The 18,293-nt window shown below is 33.3% G+C and overlaps 3 protein-coding genes across 4 annotated transcripts; 2 read left to right on the top strand and 1 right to left on the bottom strand.

Annotated features, from left to right (window-relative positions):
* Positions 1-104: 104 nt before the first annotated feature.
* LOC7465310 (polyubiquitin) lies at positions 105-872 on the top strand. The gene has a single exon (XM_002323426.4). The coding sequence runs from the start codon at positions 164-166 to the stop codon at positions 509-511; it is 348 nt and encodes a 115-aa protein (XP_002323462.3). The 5' UTR covers positions 105-163; the 3' UTR covers positions 512-872.
* Positions 873-923: 51 nt separating this feature from the next.
* Positions 924-4,908, bottom strand: LOC7467616 (MLO-like protein 12). 2 transcript variants are annotated; one of them, XM_024587670.2, is made up of 15 exons: positions 4,475-4,907; positions 4,299-4,356; positions 4,037-4,203; positions 3,669-3,785; positions 3,505-3,565; positions 3,108-3,196; positions 2,920-2,994; positions 2,738-2,832; positions 2,590-2,639; positions 2,342-2,382; positions 2,077-2,247; positions 1,937-1,972; positions 1,775-1,842; positions 1,617-1,677; positions 924-1,495 (listed from the first exon to the last, which is right to left on the bottom strand). In XM_024587670.2, the coding sequence occupies exons 1-15, from the start codon at positions 4,595-4,597 to the stop codon at positions 1,271-1,273; spliced, it is 1,437 nt and encodes a 478-aa protein (XP_024443438.1). In that variant the 5' UTR covers positions 4,598-4,907; the 3' UTR covers positions 924-1,270. The 2 variants fall into 2 exon arrangements, with proteins under 2 accessions (XP_024443438.1, XP_024443439.1); XM_024587671.2 differs by lacking the exons at positions 4,037-4,203; positions 4,299-4,356 and having other exon boundaries at positions 4,475-4,908.
* A 4,714-nt stretch (positions 4,909-9,622) lies between these two features.
* Positions 9,623-12,241, top strand: LOC7467615 (adenylosuccinate synthetase, chloroplastic). The gene is made up of 4 exons (XM_002323425.4): positions 9,623-10,024; positions 10,143-10,835; positions 11,193-11,504; positions 11,808-12,241. Exons 1-4 carry the CDS (start codon positions 9,725-9,727, stop codon positions 11,976-11,978), a joined length of 1,476 nt encoding a protein of 491 aa, XP_002323461.1. The 5' UTR covers positions 9,623-9,724; the 3' UTR covers positions 11,979-12,241.
* Positions 12,242-18,293: the final 6,052 nt, after the last annotated feature.

Raw genomic sequence — 18,293 nt, 5'->3', positions numbered from 1 at the left:
TAATATAAAGTAGAAGATGTTTTATTATCAAGGATGCTAATTTTTCTGGACTATTACTTTAATACATAATCAATTATAGCAATTTTTCGCATATTAAATTTATGTAATCTTACACTAACAAGAATGATAATGTTATGATAATGTTAAGTCCAAGATTCAGGACATGGAAGGAATCCCTCCAGATCAGCAGAGGCTAATCTTTGCAGGGAAGCAGCTAGAAGATGGAAGGACCCTTGCTGATTATAATATTCAAAAGGAGTCTACTCTTCATCTGGTGCTGCGTTTAAGAGGAGGGATACAAATATTTGTCAAGACCCTAACAGGAAAGACAATTACCCTTGAGGTCGAGAGCTCTGATACAATAGACAACGTGAAAACCAAGAATCAAGATCAGCAGAGGCTTATCTTTGCTGGGAAGCAATTGGAGGATGGGAGAACTCTTGCGGATTATAATGTTCAGAAGGAGTCTACTTTCCATCTCGTGCTCCGTCCTCGTGGTGGTGATTTCTGAGTGTAATAATTGTCGTCTTCTTGTTTGGTTGCTCTTAGAAACTCGTTAGATTATGGTGATGTTAGTGTTTAAGTTGCTCTTTTGTTATTCTCTGTTCAATGCTCAGTTTCATGGGTATCGTTCTTCTTATTAATAGGAGTCTTTAATACTAGCATATAACCAGGATATCAAGGTCTTGGATCTTCCTAGATTGTTATCCACACATTTCGAACAATAGGAAATTATACTCCGACAAGTAAATCATGTCTCTTCTGTCAATTTTCAGTTCGATGATTGCTGTGTTTACTGGTCCCCCTATCTGGGGGTTTGAGTTTGGTGTCACCGCGTGATTCTATATTTTATAGATTTCTGACATGCCAAACTTGATTCTCTCTACTTAAATTGTTTGCATTCTGTGCTTGGGAGGAGAAGGTAACTTGGAATCGATGTTGCATTTCACATAACGCTTATGTTTTTCATCGTTCTCAAGTGACAATCACATAAAAGAAAAAAAAATAGACTAATGGAGTTGCCTGCTACAGATTCAGCAACTGTGTTAACTAAATCACCCTAATAATTCCCAAACACATTTTATTTTCTAGATCATCAAAGGAGAAATCTGTCATGTCAATGTCACGCTGAAAATCGTTGGACTGTATAATTGGAGTGGGAATGGAGGTCAGTTCAAGAGCTTCTCAGTGTCTTCTTCTACACCATGTTTTAAGTGTTTGTGAGAACCTAAAATACTGAGGCTGTCCGTCTCCAGCCACCGGTTTCAAATTAAGACCTTAGTGATGCTTGTATTCCACCGGACTCGCCTCTGTAGTCATGCAGTGGATGAACAGGGGATATGGTATGCGATGGGGTGCCTGGTGCACTCGTTGCTGGTGTTACAGTGCCCGAGTGTCGATTCTGTTTAACGTGTTGTTTAGCAGTGTGGTGCCAATTTCTCAGGGCCTTGGCAAGTCGCTCATTGAAGATCGTTGGCCGCATGGTTGTACCCATCTGATTTAATAAAGTTAGATGATAACTCTATAATTCAATAAAACTGAGACTAAAGATAGATAATATGAGAAAACAATGCGATGATGATAGAAGGCTGTGCATTGCAAGGCAGCAAGCATACCTGAGTTACCAACGCATACAAAGGAAGAGTCACATAGCTGCAAAAGAATTGAACTATTGCCCTGTTCTCAAATCAGAAAAAGCTTGTGTTATTTGCAAAATTCTAGATGGTTCGTCACAAGTGTGATTCAAAGCTGTTCTGATGAGGGAAAAGCTCACCACATTGTGATCCTCAAAATTAGATCTTCTGGATACTTGTGAAAGCAAGACTTCAACCCGAATTCATACTACAGAGTGAAGGAGAAGAAAGCCAAGAGTTAAATTTAGTTAGCGAAACCAATTGCCAGCAAAATAAACAGTGATAAAGCCAAAAAAACTTGCCCAAGTCCACGCAAAGAAAGCAAACTGGAAAGCATTCTGCATTCACAAAAATGGGCGGACAACAAAGAAAAAGTTAAGAAGAAATGGTTTCAATGTAAGGTTGATCACGAAGCATTGTAAATCGAAATGCACAGAGATACCTGAAAGAGAACGAAATTTATAAGATAAAGAAGTAGGCGTGGATGGTTGAACCAAAAGAGATCGTCCCCTGGTTGGACCACTGGGGTACCCCGCACCACCTGTGTGCCTTGAATCCTTAGGCCCATCTGGGTTATAACAACCTGTAGCTTTGTACTCACCGATAAGATAACCTGTAATATAAAGAGTCCACATCAAGCTCGTGGATTTTCCAGTTTTGTAGAGTCAGTAATAGAATGACTAACTGGAATCAGATTTTCTGCTTACAATCAGCGGGATGAAAGGGAGCCATAGATAAGAATACCAGCCTGCCCATAACAAACGTTGTTTCAGTTTGGCTTGTGAAATCTTTTAGTTATATATTCGTGATAATGGCAATATGTAAAGAAAATTTGTTTTCTAATGGAAAAACACCATGGAAAGTGTTCGACTTCGATGCTACAAGAGAGCGCATTGCTAAAATCTTTGAGTCCACAAATGCATGATGTTCAAGAGAAATACTGATTTCAGCTCACCATATGTATTAAACAGTAGGAAAAGAACTGCGAAGAACCAGATGGTTGGGCTGCGAGCACGAAAAAGAAAGGTTATTTTCTTGAATTCTCTGTTACTCTCTCTTATCATTTTCAGGAAAGCTAATAATCAATATAGTGGATAGGTAACCTGATTCCAACCACAACTTTGAAATCCTCCTCAAGTGATCTTTTGATGTATGTCTGGAAATCGAACTTAGTTTGACTCCGAGGTGCCAAATGTGCCTAGAGAGCAATTGCAAAACATAGCTACTAAGTATTCAATGGAATCAGTTTTGTATTAATGGGCATCTGATATTAAAATTTACTTACAGTGATAAAGCCATGGCGTAGGGTCAGGTAATCCACCTTTGGAACTGATCTAAGAAATTGTCTGAAGAAACAGACCTGGACAAATGAAAACTTACTCAAATGGGTTGCAATTGATTATTATCCAGGAGAGCTAGCCAATTGGAATTGTAAGAACAAAAAACCCAAAGAGAGTAAATTTTATCACTTACTATCCACAGGAGAATTGGTGAGCGAGCCCAGAAGTTCAGATGCCTCCTTCCAAATGATGTCTCCCTTGCAAACCTAAACCTCACCGGGTCTGCAGGATGCATTGAATAATAAATCTGTCATTGTTTCAGAAATTATATATTTAACTTTTATTTTTATAGTTTAATCCTTTTCGTCCAGCTTTTTTTAATAAATAGAAAATGTTGGAAAAGAAGTAGATAAAATGTATAATTTGTCATGGTGGTCAAGAAATTCTCAACGGATTTTCTCCCATGTTCACCATTAATGTGACCATGCCATTTTGAAATCAAAGGAGAATATCAATCATCTTCCTTAACGCTAGAGATTTGCTGGAGGCCCGAAAGGTGGCATTTCAGCATGTAATTGTATGATACCCACCATGTGAGAACTGGTAGTTAGATGTTGTCGTCTCTATTTCCCATTTCTTCCATTTCCTCATCTGCAATCCAACAACAGTAAACGAAACAACTAAATCCTTGCTCTAAATAATAATCGCACAAGAAAAAGAAAAGGAAAAAGAAAAAGAAACTGACTGTACATGCCTTTGCTCTGCTTAAGGTCAGAGTGATGATGCAACAAAGCACGTGGAAAGCCGCTAGCACAAAGATGAATATGTTAAGTTGCGTGATGCCGTCAGCTGAAACAAGAGAAACTTTACCCTGCAAAGATCAAGAGGTGCCATGGATTAACACCTTGCTTTGCTAAAACTTATCACCAAATCGAGTTATTTTGTTCGTTTTTCTCTTGTATGTGCCCGCCGTGTTGCTTTTTTCATGAATAACTCTGAAGTTTTCTTGGCTTCAGGTGCAATTCATTTACAAATTCTTAGCGCACCAAATTAACCATGAAAATTAAAGTCCGCGCCACCAAGATCAAAGACAAATTACTTAAAAGAATCAAGGCAACATGCCTTCTCAGCACATTTGTCAGATCCCCCATTTTCATCCTCTGACGGATCCTTCTCTTGCTTCTTACATGGATGCCAGGTAGCCCCTACAGACTTTGGCACACATATTTCTGAAATAGGTCCTTGTCCTATTGTTAGAAGCAATGACATGAATCCCAATAACATAAGCTCTGAGAAAGATATACACAAAGGCTAATTCAGTTCCTTGGAAACCAAAACACAATTCTAATATATGCACATATGCCTAATTTACGAGATTTCAGACCTGATTTGATCTTTTCAAGTGCCTCATAAAGAGCTCGTTTGCGTCTCTTTTTCAGCCACTGCATGCAGAGAACAAAGTGTGTGTGTGTGTGTGTGTGTGTGTATCGTTTGAGATATATTCGATCTTAACAAAGAAATTCAAACTATAGCCATTAGGTAGCTAACTTCAAGTCTTACCTTTCCAATTAAATGAATGATGTGTTCAATAATGATTGAAATCAATACCATCACAAAACAAACAACTGCAACCGCCCATGTTGGAGTTTCCTCCAGAGATCGAGCTTTTACAGCCTCCGCCATTTAGTGCTTTCCAAGATTTTTATTTCCACTGCAACTCACTATGTCACAGAACCTTTATGCACAGAAATTAGTCTCTCTCTCTTACTCTCTCTAATTCGTCTAAAGAAAATATAAGGTCCATTATTTACAGACGTGTTTATAAATGAAGAAAAAGGGAACGTCCACTGCTATTGAATGTGAAGACTATATGATGAGGAAAGAGTGAAGGAGGGCTGGGAGACCTAGACTTTGGTGTTTCGAGATGCGACGAGTGTGATTTTTTGAGGGTGGACTTTAGATTTACTAGAATGATCAGTAGCAGAGATTTATGGTTACCTTTTTTGTATTTGTGGTTATCAAACTGGACTCACAAGTTAAATACTATTGACTTAGTGCGTGATGCATTTGCCAAACCATGCATGACACTTTGATAGATAAGCATGATGGATATACTAAAATCCATTTACTCAAAATTCCCATGTCTCATGGAAAGAGCATCCAGGCAAAAGACGACACATTATAAAAGCTTAAAAAAGATCAAAATTCATTGAAAAAAAAGTTAGAAAGAAGTTCAACCTATTTTTTTTTAACTTGATTACATATCGGCCCAAATACATATAGGTTCAATAGGATATCAGACCCAACTCTCTTAAACTTAGCTTTGTTCCAAGCCCTGATGCTTATGGTTTTGGTAAGATATCAAACTTAACTCCCTCGAGCTTGACTACATTACAAGCCTTAATGGTTGTGGGTCTAACAAGATGTCAAACCTAACTTAATTTCTTGGGCTCGGCTACGCAGTAGACCTAGGTATCTTTAGACCTATAAGAACACTAGACTCAACATCCTTAGGTCTAGGATCATCCCAGATCCTAATGTACAATAGAGGAATCTAGAGCTATCATCTCCCTATGTCTTACGTCAATCAATATTAATGTTAAGTAAAAAAATCATTTAAGAGTTATTTATATATCAATCAATATTAATGTTGATTATAATGGTTGATCCCATCGACATTAATATTATATACAAAATGGCGTAGAGTCGTCTTCTATAGGGATGTGATACTCCTATCAACATTTAATGTCGTGTAAAAAGACACTTACATCAACATTAATATTGACATAAGAGACTTTCTCTTTATTTCGATGTGAATAATGAAAATACTTTTTACCCCTCGAACAAAAAGAAGAAAATTCAAGAAACAAATGTTATAAATACTATTTGAATGACCTTGGTAACAAATTCACAATTTTCAATCTCTTACAATAGATTCTCAGTATTCATCATATACGAGCTAAAATGAAACATTCTTGTTCTTAGAATTTAATATTTATTTATTATTTTTCACTATAAAATCACTGATTTAACTAACAAATGGTCTAAAAAATCACACCTATAAGGATTGTTTTGTAGAAATCCATGCCTTTGTCATTCACCCTCTAAGCCATCTGTTCGAAAAAAAAAAGAAAATTAACATAAACAAATAATTATCAATTATCCAAACACTTAAAAATTCAATTTCCCTAACATATTGAATTCCATAGCAATCCATCATTAATTAGCCAAAACACGGAATATGAGAGACACACCAAAATAGCAAACATTTGTTTTTTTTTAACATACATCAACGTCCACCGTGACACCAAATAAATATACATACATCCATACCAACATACACCAATACATTGCCGCAGCATTGGACAACAATTGCGCCAGCCTTTGAAAACAACAGTGGGGAGATCGCTTGAAAACAAAAAATAATACTATTTTCGGATGCTCAAACGCGCTTTCTTTTGACTAACATTAAAATAAAATAAAACCAATCATCTCTTCATTCCTTTTCTATTTCTAAAACCCGCAACTCTTCAATTATTTTAATATTTTTTAATAATTTTAATATACTCATGTTAAAAATAAAAAAAAAATCTAAATAAATTTAGTTTAATATATTTTTAAATAAAAAATACTTTTAAAAAAGATTATGAAGTATAAATCAATTATTTTTAACTGTGAGGCATTGGAATCGGAAAGTTTGACTAAATAAATGTTGCGTTGAAAAAATCATGACGGGCACTGGAAGTTTGGACCGATCATTGGACGTTGAAGTGTTCATTTGACCTTGACCAGGCAAATAACGAAATACTTGAATTGGAAGTTTATATTTAGTCTGTCTAAGACAAATTCAAAACCAAGCCGAACAGAAATTTAATAAAAATAGGAGAGAAAAAACCGTCCAAGTTTCAGAAATAAAGCATAAAAAGAAAACAATGGGTTTCCGCCGTGGTTTTTAAGAGCAAACGTTCAGTTAGGGAAAAGTCAGTTGACCGGTGGCGCATAGGCATTGACATTAACAGCCATCGTTTGAAAGTGCTGGCGTTGATTTGGTATCTATGTTAGACTTCAACCCTGTATAAAAAAATTTAGAATTTTGTTAATTTTTTTTTAAAAGTTCAAAATTAATTTTTTAGTTTGACGGTATTTAAATTAAACAAACAAATAATCTAAATTGACATTAAATTTTATCTCCATGTCACTAGTAATAATTACAACAAACTTAAGACTTTATCACCTCGATCGTCTTTTGTTTAGTTTATACATTTAAATTTTTAAAAACTAGTTTAATAAGTTTATATAAAAAACATATTGAAATGATGTGTGTTAAATATATATCATTTGAACTAAATAATTAAAATGTTATTAAATCAACTATCTTACTTATAAAACTTTTATTTGTTAAATTGTTTAGTTTTATGTGGTTGTTATACAATTTTAAATTAGATATTTCACACTTGCATTTGAGAAGCTAAAATTTTAATTCTCAATATTTGGCTATTGTTTATATAAAAATTATCATGATTTCAACTTAAGATTTGATTGTCCTAATGAATGATGTTTCAGCAAATATCATCACCTTTTGAGATACATCGTAAGAAACTTGAAAAGTTCAATGGAATGAACTTCAAGAGGTGACAATAAAAAATAATATTCTACTCTTGGTTGAAAAAGCGCTAAAACTATCATATAATAAATCTAATCTCATTATTGTTGTAACTATGGACACATGAAATCATAGAAATTTTATATGCCAAAACTATACCTTAAATGGATCGGACAATATAATTTATGATATGTATAGTTCAATTAAAAGTGTATAAGCACTATAAAAAGCTTTGGATAAAAAATATAAAGCTAAAGATGTTGGTATGAAAAATTCATAGTCTGCAAATTTCTAGATATCAAGATGGTGTATTCAAGGACCATGAAATGTCAAGCTCAAGAGTTTTAACTTATCTTACATGGTATTCATGCTGAAAATATGGTTTTGAGTGAATTCTTTTAAGTGTTTGCAATTACTAAAAAATTATCACTATATTGAAAAGACTTTAAAGACTATAGGAAGTATAAACACAAGGAAATGAAAGTTAAAGACCATATTTTGAGGTTCATAATAGAAGCGGATAGCATGTTATTTAATAGGAGAGCTTATACTTCTTTAATGGCCTGAAAAACATATAGTTAAACAAGTGGCAAATACCCACAATAAAAACCAAAAGAAAATGATTATTGTGAAAGGGAAGGGAATTACCAATAAATTCAATGGAAAATGTTTTATATACACTAAGATTGAACAGTTAGACAAGGATATCAAAAATAAGAATCAATAAAGAAACCCTAAAAAAAAAAAGAATTGTTCAAGTCAATGTCACCGAGGTTAATCACCTCATAAATGAAGTTTTGAAAATGAATATTTGTCTGATGTTATTTTCAAAGTCAACCTAATCAATAATCTTGAGTAGTGGGGGTGTTTATACTAGTACAACAAGGTATGCATACGCTGAAAAAATAATATTTTCCTCTTATAAAGAAGTGAGTGATGAATATTTGTACAGAGAGAATTCATCAACCTTTAAGATATTAAGCATCGAAAATTTCATATTGAATATGACTTCGAAATAAATTCTTTCCCTCATCAATAAACTTCATGTTATTAATATTAAAAAGAATTTAGTATCTGATTTATTATTGAACAAATATGGTTTTTCAGAGTGATAAATTTATACTAAATAAAAATAAAATATTTGCATGAAAAGGGTATCTTTGTAATGACCTTTATAAAATTAATGCAATAACTAAAATGAATACGGATAATAATAATAATAATAATAATAATAATAATAATAATAATAATAATAATATATCCTTAAATAATCATGTAAAAGATTAAAATACTCTCAACCCTAAGGCTTCTTATTTTTTCTTCGAAAGGTAAAAATATAATTTCATTATAATAACGAATAGTATTTTTTATTTGTATGTAAAATAATTTCTCTACACGTTTTAGAATATTTGTAATTAATAATTTTTAGATTCCTTCCCTTGAACTTGCATTTCTTACCACATTTCACACAACAATAGTTCAAAGTTATAAAGAGATGGTATCCCCTGAATAATTCTCTAATTTTCCCCACATGTTTTACCTCACCTCCTTCCACAAGATCATAACCATTGTTTCATCATTGCATACCCAAAATTTCTTCATTTGCTTTGATGGGTTTTAAAGAGTAGAAAATATTGGAAATTGGATCTTGAGGAGGCTTTTTTTGTATATAAATTATAATTGAGATTATGGGTTTTTGATGGTGTTAAGAGTGATCATGAAAAAATTAAAAAAAAGATGAGAGACTTTAATTTTAATCTTTCATATAAGAATTTAGGGTTAGAGTTACGATTTAGAAATTAAGGATATGTATTTAAAAAAATAATTTAATTATTTTTTTAATTTAAAAATCTTGGTAGATTAAAGATATAAAATGTAATTTTTAAAAGAATATAGATAAAGTAAAAATAAAAAATATATTGGTTTAGTTTTTTTTGCAATTTATCTTACAAGAAATCAACGAATTAATTACATTTTAGGAAAGGTCAAATCACCCTCAGAAGTCTGATTGACTGTCACAAATCCCAGCGTACAATCAACGCCGAATCCCACACATCACCACCTCACCCATTCCTTCTCTCACCCGCCCGTCACTCAATCACTCCCCTCTCCCGTAAGGCGTAAACCCTTCGCCCCTCAAAAAAGAGCGCCTCACTTTCCTTCTTCCTTTTCTTGAACTCCAACTCTGCTACCTCTCAGTTTTCACTATGAACCTCTCCTCTCTCCGCCTTGAATCCAACCCTAGGTGGTCCTACCATGCCGCCCACTTCCCGGCCCACCACGGGCTCAACCCCAGTTTCCGAAGAAACTTCGTATCATGCTCGTCCATCAAACCCTCTGCCTCTTCCTCCTTAAGTGTTGCCGAGTCATTCACTAGAGACTCAGCTAGTCGAATTGAATCATTGAGTCAAGTTTCCGGCGTCTTAGGCTCCCAATGGGGTGATGAAGGCAAAGGCAAACTGGTCGACATCTTGGCCGAACATTTCGACATAGTTGCTCGCTGCCAGGTTTTGCTTCATACCCATCTCACTTATAGAACTGAATTATTTTTACTTCAAATATCTACTGGGATTTCTGTTTTTTCTGTTTTTTTTTTAATTTATTGAAGTTACGGTTAATTTGCAGGGCGGTGCGAATGCCGGTCACACTATTTATAATTCAGAAGGAAAGAAATTTGCATTACACCTTGTTCCTTCTGGAATTCTTAACGAGGATACTCTTTGTGTAATTGGGAATGGGGTTGTTGTCCATTTGCCAGGTTTGTTTAAGGAAATTGATGGGTTAGAAGCTAATGGGGTTTCTTGTACGGGTAGAATATTAGTGTCTGATCGTGCACATCTGTTGTTTGATTTTCATCAAGAAGTAGATGGGCTTAGAGAAGCTGAGCTAGCGAAATCTTTTATTGGGACTACTAGGAGAGGGATTGGACCATGCTATTCGAGTAAGGTGATTAGGAATGGGATTAGAGTATGTGATTTGAGGCATATGGATACTTTTCCGCAAAAGCTTGATGCTCTGTTATCAGATGTTGCTTCGAGATTTGAGAGTTTTAAATATGGTCCTGAAATGCTTAAGGAAGAAGTTGAGAGGTATAAGAGGTTTGCTGAAAGGTTGGAGCCGTTCATTACTGATACAGTACATTTTATGAACGAGTCCATTGCAAAGAAGAAGAAAATTTTGGTTGAAGGTGGTCAAGCTACCATGTTAGATATTGATTTTGGAACTTACCCTTTCGTGACTTCCTCGAGCCCATCAGCTGGTGGGATCTGTACTGGTCTTGGCATTGCCCCCCGAGTTGTTGGTGATCTCATTGGAGTGGTAAATAGATACTTCCTTTGTTTATTTTAATCTTTTTTTCTTACCACGTTTTAGAGCCTTTTTGTCCTTCTCTTTTGTATTATTAGTGTGCTGGTGATTGCTACAAAGACTTCATATTTTAGCACAAGAGATTTTCATAGTATACATGATAGTTCTATTGCTTTCTTCCCAAGAAAGATTTTCCTATTAGGAGATTTAGATGAAGCTTTTTGGAAAATGCATTGATAACATTTGCCTTTTAAGTTGAAAGAATACGAGGAATGTGTATTGATTATAGTATTAATAGATAAATAGTAACAGATAAGGTGGAATGGCTTATGATGCTCATTCTAGCTTGTTGCATCAATTTGCTTGCAGGTAAAAGCTTACACTTCAAGGGTTGGTTCTGGTCCCTTTCCTACTGAGATATTGGGTCAAGGTGGTGACCTCCTAAGGTTTGCTGGGCAGGAGTTTGGAACAACTACTGGTCGACCTCGTCGTTGTGGTTGGCTTGATGTAGTTGCGTTGAAGTATGTTTGTCAGATTAACGGCTTTTCTTCTCTGAACCTCACCAAACTCGACGTGTTGTCAGAATTCTCTGAAATCCAGATAGGTGTTTCTTATAAACAAATTGATGGTACACCAGTGGAATCATTTCCAGGAGATCTCTGTCTCCTTGAACAATTAAAGGTAACCTTATCCTTTCCCATTTTCAGATTATATTATAACCAGCCAAGTTTATGAATAAAATGGGCATGGTGGACGAAAAGCCATGTTCCAACTGTTCTTTCTTCATTTTATTGTGGTCCCAGCTGTAAAAGCAGTTTTAGTTAATGTTCAAGATAAATTTCATCATCGAAAGAGTTGAAATTGCAACAGTATAATACAAATATCTATATCTTATGCACAACTGTAAAAGGAGCATTTTTATGTTACACTCTCATCAAGTGTCCTGTGGAACTCTCTAATTCATGTGCTTCCAATGCTGTTCAGGTGGATTATGAAGTCTTACCTGGATGGAAGAGTGATATTTCTTCCATCAGAAAGTATGCGGACCTTCCAAAGGCTGCACAGCAATACGTGGAGAGGATAGAGGAGCTTGTTGGTGTACCTATTCATTACATTGGTATTGGGCCGGGACGTGATGCTCTCATATACAAATAATATGATCATAACTAGATGTTCTGGGGGGTTTTCATGTTCATGCAGGTGAGATGAAACTCATTACCTTAGCACATTTAATCCCGATTATGATGCGGCCTTTTTTTCTGGGCGAAAGCCAGGATTGTTAATTTTTTAAAATGAATTTTGATAACTGTTCTGTACTATCCATTTGAAGTTCACTTTGTATCGCATGTTCAATAATTTTGACACATACGCTAATGTTTTATTGTTTACCTCTATTTTAAAAATTAAGTTTGAAGGCAGCTATCAAAGGTTCTTCATTATAGTTCCCACAAATTACTTTAGCTTTCATATTAAGCACTAGTTGCATTCATAATTCCACAAAACTGTATATTTTAAGTGATGCAGAGAAATCTTACTGGTGTTATGGATGGAAAAACAATTAAATATAATAAATCAATTTAATCATAAATATCAACACAATAATTATATTAATATTAACCATTTAAATTTTATACACCACCATTAAAATTTAAATGACTAAGTCAATTTAAATAACCACCCCTACAAAACTTCACTCATGGATCATCATGTGTGTGTGTGTTTGTCGCGCTCTCTCTCTAATCACCCAACAATTTTGTTCTTATGTATTAAACTTCATTCATGGATTATCATATATTTGAAGATAAATTTCCATGATTGGTGATTAATTTAATGGCTCCAGTTCTATTTGCCTTGATGATTGAATTACTTGTTGGCATATCAAACCTTTACTAATGAGATTTGCAATGTAGTTTTTATATTTGACAAAATCTAAAAATATAACCCCATGAGATATCAAATATCTGATGGATTTATGTCTAACGGTCACATGCCTTCTTTTTTCATTAAAATTTTCACTTTTAATCTTAGTTATAGGAGCTTGGCTATTACAATGCATTGATATAAATAATATTGGTTTATAAACAAATGGTATATAAGAAGGTGTTACTTGATGTATAATATTATGCAATTCTAAAAAATAATTCTATCAATAAGAGTAAAGTTATTTTAATCCAACAAAGGTGTACTAACTACATCTTTTCTAACACTAAGAACATGAAAAATTTCATCCAAAGTAAGAATTTTTTAGATGACAACTCTAATTTGACTTGGCCTTCTCCTAAGACTTGAGCTATAATTTCATTCCCCATGCTCATTGTCATTAGAAACATGAAAAACTTTATCAAAAAGTAAGTTTTTCCATATGTAACTCTAATTTGACTTGGTATTCTCTTAGGACTTGAGCTACACCATCATTCCCCATACTCACAATTCTTGTGCATGATACTTGATAATAAAATGAAAATCATATTTTATCATTACACATATGAACATTAGGCCTAGAATCCAACCACCAATCATTTAAGTTAAAAATCCTATTTAACTCATGGTTAGAAATAAAATACCTATGAGTTGTGAAAGAAGAGCTGGCTTCTATATTTAATAAATTGTCGTATAGTTTAAAAGACTCTTAAGATTCTAAAGTTTTAGATGCTCGACCAAGTTGATTGTTGCATTTGTTAGCAACATGATTGTATTTGCCACAAACCCAATATTGCACCTTTTTTCTTACTGTATTGTTACTTTTAAGCCTATTAAAATTATTATTATTGTTGTTGTAATTAAATTTTTTTTTACCGTTTTTCTTAAAAGTCTTAGACTTATGTTTGAAAAAACCCTTAACAACATGTGTTTTAGCTTGAAAAACATATTTTTGTTGTTACGAGGCATAATTTTTTCTTTAATCCTTAAAACAACAAGCAATTCATCAAAAGTAAAGTTTTTGGGTTTATGTTTTAAACCTCTAGCAAAATCACTCCAAGAAGGCGGTAATTTTTTAAGAAGAGAAAAAACAAGAATTATTTAATTAAGTTTCATTCCCTTAATTTTCATATCATAAATAAATTTTCAAACTCATGAATTTGATCAGAAATATATTTTTCATCAACCATTTGAAAATCAAGCCAGTTATCAATTAAATACATTTTTAGACTTTTTTCTTCTGTACAATATTTATATTTGAGTGCATCTCATAATTCAAAATCAGTTTTAGTATTACAGAAAATAAGATAAATATTATTAGAAAAATCACTTAAAATTTTATCATGATATAAAATATCTTTATTAATAGAATCATCTTTACTAAAGAAAAATACATCACTTCAAGAAACTACATCAGTCGATTTTTTAGCACCTTTTGTTTTTATAACCATTTAAAATCACAAAAAAAAAAAATCAATTTTGTAAGCTAAAATTTTATTTGTTGTTGCCAACAAAGAAAGTTTTTACCAGAAATTTTTTCAGGTTGGTTAAATAATAAATTTATGATGTTCATAGCAACAATCAAGCAAACAAATCAATATTTTTTTATAGATAAAGTAAGGGAAGTAACATGTTTTTCTTTCTAATATTGTTAGGAAAATTAAAGATATTTGAAAGAATTAGGCAAATAAATTCAACCAAGATTTCCGTTTCCTTTTTCAACATTTAAATTGGCAATTAAAATCAATAATAAAATTAAAATTAAAAGTAATTATGGAAAGAGTAAGGGTTTTGAAGAAGTCTAGAATTGTGGAACATAATAACGCTACTTTTAGAGAGAAAACATCCTCTTTGTACAAGGATAATTTTGAAGATACAACAACCTGTTCGAATTTTTTAGATGCAACAAAAATTTCCTACACCTTTAAATCACTTTTTTGCTTGCTTAATTAATAATGTATCAGAAAAAAAATATAATAAAATTTAAGAGAAATATAAAAAAATAAAATATTAAATTATGTGTAGTGGTGTATAAAAAACTAAAATAAAAAAATATTATTAAAAGTTTTGATGATGAAAAGAATATATATATACTCAATAAATATATCTGTTATCAAATCTATTTGAAACAACTAAATGTATAATAATTTAATTTCATTATAAATATCAACACATTAATCATATTAATGTTGAACATTTAAATTTTATATGTCACCATTAAAATTTAAATATATCTGTTATCAAATCTATTTGAAACAACTAAATGTATAATAATTTAATTTCATTATAAATATCAACACATTAATCATATTAATGTTGAACATTTAAATTTTATATGTCACCATTAAAATTTAAACGGAAAAGTCAATAAAAGTTACTAATTACAAGAAAAAAGCCATTATTAACTATAATTTTAAATCAACATTCTAGCAGAGAAGGCAGACCATAGTTTACTCGATTCATGGCTTCCTTTCCACATTTACCTCCATTTATCCTTGAGGTCTATTGCTCTGCGGCCTTCCATAAAATACATAACTACCATAATGTAAAATGCCCCTTCCTTGGAGCTTTTCTGGCATTTGAATATTTCATGCAACCCTTCCTGTAACAGTAAAAGCAATTGCCAGTGAAGTATCGAGGGAAAAAAAATACCGAGAAGAAAGCAGGGAACAACCTGTTCCTCCTGAGCTGTCCACGGAAACTTTTTATGCCTCAGTCTGTTGAATGAGTGATGTGATGTGATGTGAAAGTTGAATGAATAGTCTTTTCTATAATGCACAGTATCGTAAACACTGATGTGTTAAGTTTATTTGTAATATTATCCAAAATGAACTCGGGGAACAATCATTTTACTATTTTTCTTTACACTATTACGGTATTACCTCATATTCAAATACATTATATTATACTTTAAAATACATAAAAAAAATACTATACATGTTCTATAGACTTAGATTTATTGTACTATGAACCACACTGTAGACATAAAATGTTTGCACTGTGAACGACACTGTAGCATTATGAAAGCGTTATCTTTATTGTTTTTTAGTCAGAAAATGTTGTTGGGTCTTGCTTAGCATGACCCAATAGCGTTGGGTTCTGTTGACTATGAACATAGACTCATTGCACTGTAGACTACACTAAAGACATAAAGTGTTTGCACTATGGACGATATTGTATCACCATGAGACATTGTCTTTTGTGTGTTTTAGTCAAAAAGTAATACTGGGTTTGGTTTGACAGAACCTAATAGCGTTAGATTCAGCCTCCAGCAAGACTCAATATTGTTGGGTTTGTTTTTACAATCAAACCCAAAATAATTTTAGATATGGTTTAACTGCTAGACCCGAAATATTTAATATGTTCTTTATACTTTTTATATTTTTTTATATTTAAAAAATAATTTTATTGACCCAACATAAAAAAACAGGTAAATATTCTATTAACATTGCTTTCTTGTGGTCTTTACAGTATTACCTCATATAAACATTGCCTACATGTAAATTCTATCCTACTTTTTTTTGTTGCTTTAAAATTTCTAATTTGAACAAACACAATGCTCGAGGTAAGCAAATTATGGTTTATACCATAAAAATATAGTATTATAAGAGCACGTGACGTCTGAGCGGTTCACACGACGCTCATATTCCGGTGCCGACAACCAGAACCGGTAAATTCATGGTTCGGTGACCACGCACACTAGCGGCTCCATCCCGTTCAGCGCACATGCGAAGCGGATAGTAAGATTAATTTAAATGAAATATATCGTCAATTAATTTGTTGTTGCTTATAAATATATTTAACTTGCAACCTTTTTTTTTCCTTACAGGCTATGTCTCTTGGACATGAGCCGAGTCCAATGGAGCTGTTTGTAGAGACGCACGTGCGGAGTCAAGACCTCCAAAAAGGGATGCAACAGTTCGTGGACAACCGTGCTCAGCACTTCATGGCATGTTCGTTCAATCATTTTATTTCGTAACTTATTATTTTCTTGAATTGAATATGATGATTTTTTAAAAAAAATTTCAGGAGACCTATAATAGCTGGTTGAGGGAGAGATATGCGGGCGATCCTTCGACCCATCCGGATTTCGATCCGGATTTGTGGATGGAGGTAGGATCGTCTGGTGGACCCGATAAAAATCAGGTCTAAGGGCTCTCCAACACTACGGCTAAAAACTTGCAGTCGACCCGTAGTGTCTCAACCGTTGGGAGCTCTCCATCAGTATCAAGCACCCGTCTGAGAAATTCGTGGCCTTGAAACAACAATATGAACGACTCTCGATGGATTATGATCATCTCCGTCAAATGGTCATGGAGATGAGATCAAGGATGAGTGATGACACATGTGCAGCCCCTTCTTGGTCTTACAGTCTCGGGAACAACCAGCCTTCTCCTCCTCCTCCTCCTTCAGCTCCGCCGTTATTCTAGTTTAATTTTGTTTTTGAAATACATTAAATTTGTAATGAATATTATTTAACATTATTTTTTTATTTTTAATGTTTAATACAATTTTATTTGGTTATTTAGTTTTTTTTACTATTAATAAATAATTTTTAAAAAAATATTTTAAATAAATATCAACGGCTTTACATACGGATCTTGGCCGTCGGTATTTTACCGAGAGTTGCAAAAAAATTACCACCCATGCCACAATTACCGATGGAAATTTTCCGTCGGTGATTACCATTACTATTGCCGATGGATATATTCCATCGGTATTAGACAGAGAGTTCTGAGATATTTACCGCCCATGCCACAATCACTGACGGATATTCCGTCAGTGATTACCGTTGAAAATACAGACGGAATTATTTCGTCGGTAAAGTTCTCGTGGGAATTTTTTTTTAGTGCACTTCGCCGTCTGTAATACCGTCAGTGTTTGGTTTTTTTTATTCCCGATAGAATTAGCGAGGGAATGGGAAATTACCGACGATCAGTATTCCAATGGACGGATTCCGTCAATGAGACCGTAGGTAAAAATGTTACCGACGATTTGCGTGCCTCACACCGACAGAATGAATCCGTCAGTAAAACTGTTTAATGGTGTAATGTATGTATGCAAATGACACAAAAAAGCCAGTTAATTTTCAATAAGTCAATGTGTGATCTTTGTCCCTGCAAAGAAAGGTTGTTTTGCCGCAAAGAAAGGTTGTTTTGCCACAAACAAACAAAATAAAAACTCATGTTTATTCTTCAAATTACTGCCAAAATTTGTAGCTAAAAAAAAAAATATAGTCTCATCTAACTAACCTCAATGAACCCTTTTTGGGTTGCAAGTTAATGGGCCTAAACTAGTAATCAACTAACATATGTTCAATAATAAAATAAACCCATAAATAATGTCTAATGGGCCAGAACAAACCCAAACTAAAAATAATTATTCAAAATTAAATAATAAATAAATAAAATAGGATAATAAAAACAGAGTTTTCATGCAAAAATTCCTCCATATAGCCTGAATCTCCAATTTCCACACATTCTTGGCAGATTTCAGTCTTGACTTCAAACACGTCGTTCTCTTTTGTCTAGATGAATTATTGGGCCTACC

This window comes from Populus trichocarpa, chromosome 16 (genome assembly GCF_000002775.5).
Source record: "Populus trichocarpa isolate Nisqually-1 chromosome 16, P.trichocarpa_v4.1, whole genome shotgun sequence".
Taxonomy (NCBI): domain Eukaryota; kingdom Viridiplantae; phylum Streptophyta; class Magnoliopsida; order Malpighiales; family Salicaceae; genus Populus; species Populus trichocarpa.
Note: the sequence above shows the minus strand (reverse complement) of the source record. Positions and strands in the feature narration are given on the sequence as shown.

Excerpts from the sequence above, each read along its gene's own strand:
- LOC7465310 (XM_002323426.4), top strand. The coding sequence starts at position 164 with ATGGAAGGAATCCCTCCAGATCAGCAGAGGCTAATCTTTGCAGGGAAG.
- LOC7467616 (XM_024587670.2), bottom strand. The coding sequence starts at position 4,597 with ATGGCGGAGGCTGTAAAAGCTCGATCTCTGGAGGAAACTCCAACATGG. Across the intron at positions 4,204-4,298 it reads ACTTGAAAAGATCAAATCAG|AGCTTATGTTATTGGGATTC; the intron begins GTCTGAAATCTC and ends TATCTTTCTCAG. Across the intron at positions 3,566-3,668 it reads TGACCTTAAGCAGAGCAAAG|ATGAGGAAATGGAAGAAATG; the intron begins GCATGTACAGTC and ends GTTGGATTGCAG.
- LOC7467615 (XM_002323425.4), top strand. The coding sequence starts at position 9,725 with ATGAACCTCTCCTCTCTCCGCCTTGAATCCAACCCTAGGTGGTCCTAC. Across the intron at positions 10,025-10,142 it reads ACATAGTTGCTCGCTGCCAG|GGCGGTGCGAATGCCGGTCA; the intron begins GTTTTGCTTCAT and ends GTTAATTTGCAG. Across the intron at positions 11,505-11,807 it reads GTCTCCTTGAACAATTAAAG|GTGGATTATGAAGTCTTACC; the intron begins GTAACCTTATCC and ends AATGCTGTTCAG.